Source organism: Protomyctophum bolini (genome assembly GCF_963924005.1).
Source record: "Protomyctophum bolini genome assembly, chromosome: 11".
In the NCBI taxonomy this organism is placed as follows: Eukaryota; Metazoa; Chordata; class Actinopteri; order Myctophiformes; family Myctophidae; genus Protomyctophum; species Protomyctophum bolini.
The window spans coordinates 21,673,090-21,681,395 of record NC_137872.1 but is presented as its reverse complement, the minus strand read 5'-3'; the positions used below and the strand labels follow the sequence as shown (position 1 = coordinate 21,681,395).

Sequence of the window (8,306 nt, the reverse complement as noted above, 5' to 3'; positions counted from 1 at the left end):
ATGACCTGCTCCCCATTGATTGTATTACATACATTGACCTAAACGTAACAACAAAGTGAAGGATTTCATTGCTTTACAATAATAATCCATTAATTTATGCCAGGTGTGTCCAGTGCAACACGGTTGCCTGGGAAAACAACGGTAAGAATCAATATTTGCTTACTGCATTGTCTATCACTTTGTTTGTTTGTTTGTTTGTTTGTTTGTTTGTTTACATAGCTGCCATGTTGGATACAGCATGTTTGTTTACATATAGCTGCCATATTGGATACAGCACAAAATCAAGTTATGCTCAGCCCCAGAACTGTGGAGGATTATCAAAGCTATATAGAAATCTCGTATAGCAAGAATTGTAGGCTACTGTGCATGCACACACACATGCACAGCACATCACAGCGTGCACGCACAAACACACACACACACACACACACACACACACACACACACACACACACACACACACACACACACACACACACACACACAGACCTGTTCATAGGGTTCCAACATGCCTTTCTTGCGGATGTTTCTCTTGGTCAGGTAAATAGCTAGTATGGACACAGAAAGAAGGTATTTTTAGAGGAAGAATGACATGTTGAAACATGGATATACCTGTACGTACTAGTTTTCTGCCCGGCGACAGCGACAATGTGCTTTACTCACCGTAGTCGGTGTCTTCTGCTACCCACTGGTTTGCAGGCCAGAAGTATGGAGTCTGCAGGAGATAAACACCATGTTGTTGAACACAAACGACACAACACAACAGAACACAATGAACACAATTAATTTGAACACATTTCACAGTGTTAATGTTGGATTAATAATAGGTATGAGCTGCTAAATATCTGTCTGTCTGTCTGTCTGTCTGTCTGTCTGTCTGTCTGTCTGTCTGTCTGTCTGTCTGTCTGTCTGTCTGTCTGTCTGTCTGTCCCGTCCGTCCATCCGTCCATCCGTCCGTCCGTCCACCGAACCTACTGTACCTTGCTAAAAGGTACAGGTACATAAATGTATACACCATGACTATAATAATGTTTTACCACAGCATTGAACAATAACAGATGGATGGATGGATGGATGGATCAAGCAATGACATTGTGAATACAATGAATGAATGAATGAATGAGCGAGCGAATGAATGAATGAATGAATGAGAACCTTGAAGATCTTTCTAATGTAACATGTAATATTTATATGTACATTATGTAGTGTACGGCAAGGGTCAGTGTTTTACCTGGAAGCGGTACAGAGTGCCATCGTTGCACATCACCAGCTTTTTATGGTTTTGAAGAGGATAGATGTATCCATATGACACCAACATGGTGCCAATCATCTGCCCCTCTGTATAGACACGAAGAGAAGAGAAGAGAGATACAACAAATTTACTTTTAACTCTGAGCGTGACCCTCCTTAAAGATTCATTTTTTTTGGCCTTTATTGATAGTTACAGTGAAGACGGACAGGAAATAGGGAGAGAGAGAGAAGGGGAGAGACATGCAGCAAAGGTTGTCATGAACGGACCTCGAACATGCGACACGCTGTCAGGCCAGAGCCTATAGCCAAATTCCAATACCCAAAATCACTCACACTCGGTCACTCCAGCATGGTGGTGTCACGGTGAAATTGATGACCTGCCAAAATATGTGACCATCTTGTGGACTTCATACAATACAACTTACATGGAGGTCTTTAAATACGTGGCCCAAATACCGCTAGGTTGAATTTAAGTTCGGACACTGACATTATGTGATTGTCTACACGATTGTGACATATTTCAGCAGGTCATCAATCTCACCGTAACACCACCATGCTGGAGTGAGTGAGTGGCCGAGATTTTGGGTATTGGAATTTGGCTTATATGTGGCATGCGCCTGGACCACTAGGGCCACGCTCTGGACCACTAGGGCCACGCTCTGGACCACTAGGGCCACGCTCTGGACCACTAGGGCCACGCTCTGGACCACTAGGGCCACGCTCTGGACCACTAGGGCCACGCTCTGGACCACTAGGGCCACGCTCTGGGCGCCCGCTGGCCTAGTGACTAGGCCAGCGGGCGCCCAGAGCGTGACCCTCCTTGTTTTGATTCAAGCGGTTAAACAAAACATCTGGATTAATTCTTCTTACCCTCTTGCGTGACCTTCATCTTGCTGACAAGCCATGCGATGACGTCCTTGCCTGTAAGGCAGCAGAGCAGGTAAATATGATCTGTTACACACATACTATACTGTATGTACGAGCTTGAGATTAACAGGAAAGAACGACCTTATCTCAGTTAAATCGAGTACATGTCTATTCATTTCTGTGCTACATTTCCAATTTCAGATTTTCAGAGTTAGCATTATTAGTATTATTAGTGTGACATCTCAGTCAGTGGTGGAAAAAGTTTTTTCACTTAAAATAAGTATCAATACTGGAATGCAACTCTGTTACAAGTAAAGGTCAAAAGTATTGGCATCAAAATCATAATGTAGGCCATTATGCGGAATGTCCCATTTCACAACTTTTGAAATGTAGTTAAATAGCAGTTGTACAAGCTCGCAATGCATTTTAAGCTTGTAGATCGGCTATTTTCAAATGGCCCAAATGTATATACTGTATACTTTGCAATAATAATCAAAACCTACAAAGTAACTAAAGTTTTCAAATATATGTAGTGGAGTAAAAGTACAATATTTGGATCCGAGATGTAGTGGAGTAGAAGTAAAAGTATTGGAAATTGGAATTACTCAAGTAAAGTGCAAATAACTCACAACTGTACTTAAGTACAGTACAGTACTACAGTACTTAAGTAAATGTAGTTACTTTCCACCACTGATCTCAGTCATAGAAAGCCTGGTGAAAATGCTCCTCCAGAGAGTGTAGAAATGGAACCAAATGGACCCTTATGGGGAGGTGGCGATCCAAGTGGATACATGTGTATGCAGAAACAATGAACAGCGAGCAGCGTCGTATGTAGTGTGTGTCACGTGGAAAGGTGTGATCTTTGGCCTACATGGTTGTCTTGAGCAGATTAAACAGCCACTTTAGCACAAGCACACGCTGCATCTCATCCAATTGTGACAGCTTTATATAGACCATGTTAGAAGCTTAACTAGTAGCCTGTGTTCGTTCTTTCTTTCTTTCTTTCTTTCTTTCTTTCTTTCTTTCTTTCTTTCTTTCTTTCTTTCTTTCTTTCTTTATTTCTTTCAACCTTTGATAAGAAATATATGCCACTAGTCTGACATCTTGAACTTGTGGTTAAGGAGAGAAATTGTTCATAATTTACCCTCAGGGGTCTTTGAGAGAGTGGTCTCAAGAGGGTCGGTCCCAAACAATCAAACAATCAATTACTCACAAAGTAATGAGCTTGAAGATCTGACAACATTTGAAAGAATTTGGCATACTTCTGACAAAACAAATTCATGAGGGTTCACAACCAATTTGAGAGCCACTGATTTAATAATATACGTTTAGACTCTTTCAAATGAAAGTTAAATAGACACAAATAATGTAACATCACAGTGCGTGCGTGCGGGCGGGCGTGCGTGCATGCATGCATGTGTGCGCATGGGTTTGTGTGTGTGTGTATTCAGTCACCAGTAATAACGTATGGGATGGTGGTGACATTGAGTTTCTGGTCAGATCCCTTCACTCCACTCTTGTCCTGCATCTCCACCACAATGGTCTCCAACTGCACACAAGCAGAAGAGAATGATTAGTATACCGTTGACCGGAGTCCTTCAGGGCTTTATGTCTTTTCAGTTATTCGCTCTAAATCTCTTATGTATAGGTCTGTCACGATTATGACATTTTACTTGACAATTAATGCGTCAAAATGTGACATAGGTTATAAGACAGTAGTTCTGCTATTTCCACTCTTTTTTTTAATGTTTGAAAATATATTAACATTTTTCAACATGGAAACGATTATGATGATTATTGCTATTATCTCAAATAATACTAGTGATTGGGCCATAATTGCCATATTAATTATGTAATTCTTGCCCAACTATGGAGGGACGACAGGACAATTGAGATTATGAATGTGAAAAATAATGTTGCCCAGGAAAGGGCTGTCTGCTGTAACTGTTTGAACTCCGCTTCTGGATAAGTGGTTGAAGATGGATGGATAAATATATGTGATACATATTCTGAGATGTTCTTGACTTCCTCTGCCTACTGGCAGCGTGCATGAGACATTTTGTAGTCATGTGGTCGGCTGGTCACCAGACATTTTTCTACGTGGCTCGGCCATTAGAAGCTATAGGTTGTGGATATGTATGAAGTACTACATTGTTGTTGAATGCTTCTGCCATCTGCCAGTGCCGAGATTCATATAATGTGTATAATGTATATGACATTGAATGAATGTAATATAAGTTGTTGCGTGTGTTTTCTTGCGAAATTATCATCATTGACATGTATGAAATGTGAATATATGCATAATAAACATAATTTGAATCAATTGAGCTGCAAAACAATACTGACATTACTACCACAATGTCAGTTTGTTTGTGAATAATTATGCGCAGTTATGAATAATATTTAGTACAAACTGCATGGTACTATACAGTATAAAACTCGGGTCCGGGAACTTCGGTATAAGCACAGGTGGCCCAAATGGGCCATTGAGGGTCTCTAACTCTGAGAGTGTACAAATGGAACCAAACAAATGGTTACATTTGCACACTCTCAGAGTTAAATGAACACTGTGGATGTTATGGTGTAGATTGGAGGGTTCTAATGGAGAAACTGAGTTCCTTGAAATTAAAAAGGAATGAACTTATTACAGTACCACTCAGTCCACATAATCTATTTGTCCAGCGGATGGTGCTAGAGCTGCTCTAATATGTAGGCCTACACCTCCAGGTTACCAATCTAAGCTTCACATTATTGCCTTATATAGGTTTTCAATGGTACCCCAACATTCAACCCCTGAATTTACCATGATTCAAAATGTATATATTAATCAATTATGTTATTTGGATGACCCTAAGGATCATAAAAAACCTTGAATGATTACTATTGCAATTTCTTTTGGGTCAAATCTTAGATTGACTATGTCTTATATGTTGTTTTATCCAGTGAGCAAAGAGCAAAGATGCTTAATTGAGGAAGATTAACCAACTGTCACTTTGCCACTATAGTGCAAAATGTTACACAAATGGTCATGGTCTCCTAAGTGTGCGCTGTCTGAGAGCAGTTCTTGCGGATGTCCTATGTTTACTGGTGCTAGATCTCATCTCGCGAGGGTCACATGTGTGTTGCTGGGAAAGAGAAATGTTGCTAACAAAAGTTGACTAAAAAATATATATAATTTGTATGTATTATTTATTTAGTTCAGTGACCATGGGGCTAAAGAATGGTTCAGAAGCTGTGTTCACATTAACTCTCCAATTGGAAATAAGACTCACTCCAACCTGCTTCCGGTCTCCTACAAAGGAGGTCACCTACGTCACACAGAAACTAATAAAGTGCAGCTGGTTCATAGAGTTGGGTATTTCTTTTTTGAGGGGCGCTATAGTCCCTTCTACATTCAGCTTTTGGTTACCGTCCACAAACGTAGTCTTTGTCAATGATAAAAGAGCACCCCTCATACTTCACACAGGTGTATTTCTTCTCTTGGTTGGAATGAGCCTGAACTCTGATCTTCCTGAGTTCAGAACTTCAGTCCCGTTCTCTCAAACCTGGAGGCCACAGAGCCGCACCATTCCAAACAAGCACCTGTACCACCTACCTCTACTGGTGGTGAGATGTAGCTTGGTTAATAACCACTTCCCCTTGAAATCACTTTGGGTACTTGTACTCCCATACAGTAGAGTCACGAAGACACAAGATGCAGCTAAGAGCTGCATCTTGCTGCATCTTCCTGGTTTTTAAACAGATGGTACATCTTACATCTTCGTGACACGTCTGTCTGGATGCAGGTATTGCATTTCTCGCAGAAAGGAATTAAATGTTTTCAAGGGGTTGTGGTTAACCAGGCAGCAGGCTAGGTGAAATGTGCTTTTAACAGGAGTTTTGTTGGCAGAAATTACATTAAATGTATTATTCAGAGCAACTTGCATTGAGAAGGTAGAAACACATATATAATAGTGTGTCTTGTTCAAAGGTGCTGAATGTGTGTCTAGTCTTTCACCTTTTCAACTGAAAATAGTCTACGTAATTTTTGTCTTACTAGTACACTAATACTTATAATGTATACAGTATACTTCATCATGCGACAATGTTGCACTGCGGTGAACATGTAAAAGATACAGTCTACCATTCATTGTCAATGGTAGCCAGATGACATAAAGAGACGCAATGATGCATGTAGCTGCTCCAAATCAACTGTGTGAATGCACGTCAGCTCTACAAGCTCATAACATGTCACATTGTGAGTTCGTGACACGTTCTGATCTTGTAGATAGGCTATGGACGACAACAAACTGGGTATCACATGTGTTGTTGTAGGGTCGCAGCGGCAGTGAAGAGACGTTAATTGGCTTTTAAGGTCAGCCTGGGGAATTAGAGATCATCTGTAACAAGCTTCTGTCCATATAGAAGCAACCACATCTGATGTTCGTTAAAAGAACAAACACATTCTAGTATGTTCACAAAAAAAATAACATTTTATATCATTGTCACATTCTATAATGACCATTCAACAGTTCTATTTTATCCATGAAATCTCAATGAGTTCTGTCACTATGGCAAAGGAGATAAGACTGGAAATAAACTGCAGACGCAGTCACGCAGGACATGAAAACAAGACAATATCATTTCCAATATGTGACACTGGCAAAGCTCAAACCATTGCAATATTCAGTCAAGAATAACCCAACTTTAGGAAAACAGTTGCCAAACACTTACCTTTTTTAGACAGTGTATACGAGACCGATAATGTTGGTCCCGCTGGGGGCGAATGGTCCTTATTGTCATGATTGCAGCTGGATTTGAAAGGAATAAATAAATAAATAAAATCAAAATTCTATGTTAGGAAATTCCCAAATATGATATGTAGTTGTTATAAGAAGCCAGGCCAGATGGTACAGTATGTGGTGGACTTACCTATTCACTCTCCCTGCTGTTAAGTAAGGATGGATTTATCTACCAATGACAGGTGGAGGCAGGCTGCATTAACGTCACTGATCCTATGCAGTGACAAGGGGAAAGAGTGCTCCCTACAGGGGAAGAGAATAAGGACTGTCTCATTATCAGTTGTGTAGGCCTATTACTAAATATTATATAGCTCTATGGGTTATTACAGTGGACACCAATAAGTCCAGAAGTTCTATTATTAAACATTTATTTATGTGAGGTTTCTTTTCAATTATCTTTTTTTCTTTTATTACTTTAGATGTTGTGGGGAGTATGTTATTTACTTCCTCCGTCACTGGTAGCTAGGTTTCTGAACTGTCTACAGCCCTTCTCTGAGACACAGACGGGGTAGACAAAAATCGTACCATACTATAATGAGCATTAGTGAGGACCAAATATGAAGATAAGTTGAACATGGGTGAAAGAAAGGAACAATTACAATACTATAGTAAGTAAAAGTCTTTACTTGAGTAAAAGTGCAAAAGTATTGGCAATTAACTCATTATGAAATGTACTTCTCCTACCACTTGCAATTACTGTAGCTGATTTCCAGCAGTGAAATAATCAGCCTCATAGTAGTAGTAGGGTTGTGTTGTTGTTCATGAGGCCCGCCCAAAACATTTATTCTCATTCATGAAAATGCTCGTCTCTAAGGTGGCACCCAAACAAGAAAGCCTGGTTTCTATTTACTTCTGCATTCAGAAACCGTCTAGAGCTCGCCCTAGCCTACTGTATCCGGAAGTGGTGTAAAGTAATTACATGTAAAGTACATGTATAATTTTCTGGTGACCAAAGTTCTGGTGACCGATATTGTCCTTCTAGTGCGTTGAGAGGGCTGCAGTGCTTTTTATATTTATTTTGTATAAAAAAGGAAAATAAATATATATGCCTATATAATTATTGTTATTATTAGCTACTATTAATTAAATCAATAAAAACAAATAGTTGAAGAAACACAGCCCCCAGAACACCAGAAACACCCCAGAACCAATAGTGTTTTCGATGAACCAATCCATCATGGTTAAAATGTAGTTTGAAGTTACAAATTACAATGGGTTTGGGAAGGGGCCGTGTCAGATAAAATCAATATCAAACATCTAAATACTTAGTCATCATGCAACTTAAAGAACAAACAAGGCACTAAATTCATTTTGCTCTTATGTCAGTGTCACCAAAATGCGGAACGCCCTACCAACAGTCATTAAGACATGCAAATCCCTTGACTCAAGTGTAATGCTTTATGGTGT

General features: G+C 39.8%; 1 protein-coding gene across 1 annotated transcript in view; it reads right to left on the bottom strand.

Moving 5' to 3' along the window:
• The window catches only part of rgs9a (regulator of G protein signaling 9a), a gene marked incomplete at both ends in the record, with an annotated part of 15,504 nt that extends 8,604 nt beyond the window's left edge, over positions 1–6,900 (bottom strand). The window contains 6 exons of the mRNA XM_080775404.1: positions 490–548; positions 664–715; positions 1,232–1,338; positions 2,122–2,172; positions 3,574–3,667; positions 6,832–6,900. Coding sequence (XP_080631530.1) covers positions 490–548; positions 664–715; positions 1,232–1,338; positions 2,122–2,172; positions 3,574–3,667; positions 6,832–6,900 — 432 coding nt within the window. The remainder of the gene's footprint in view (positions 1–489; positions 549–663; positions 716–1,231; positions 1,339–2,121; positions 2,173–3,573; positions 3,668–6,831) is intronic.
• Positions 6,901–8,306: the final 1,406 nt, after the last annotated feature.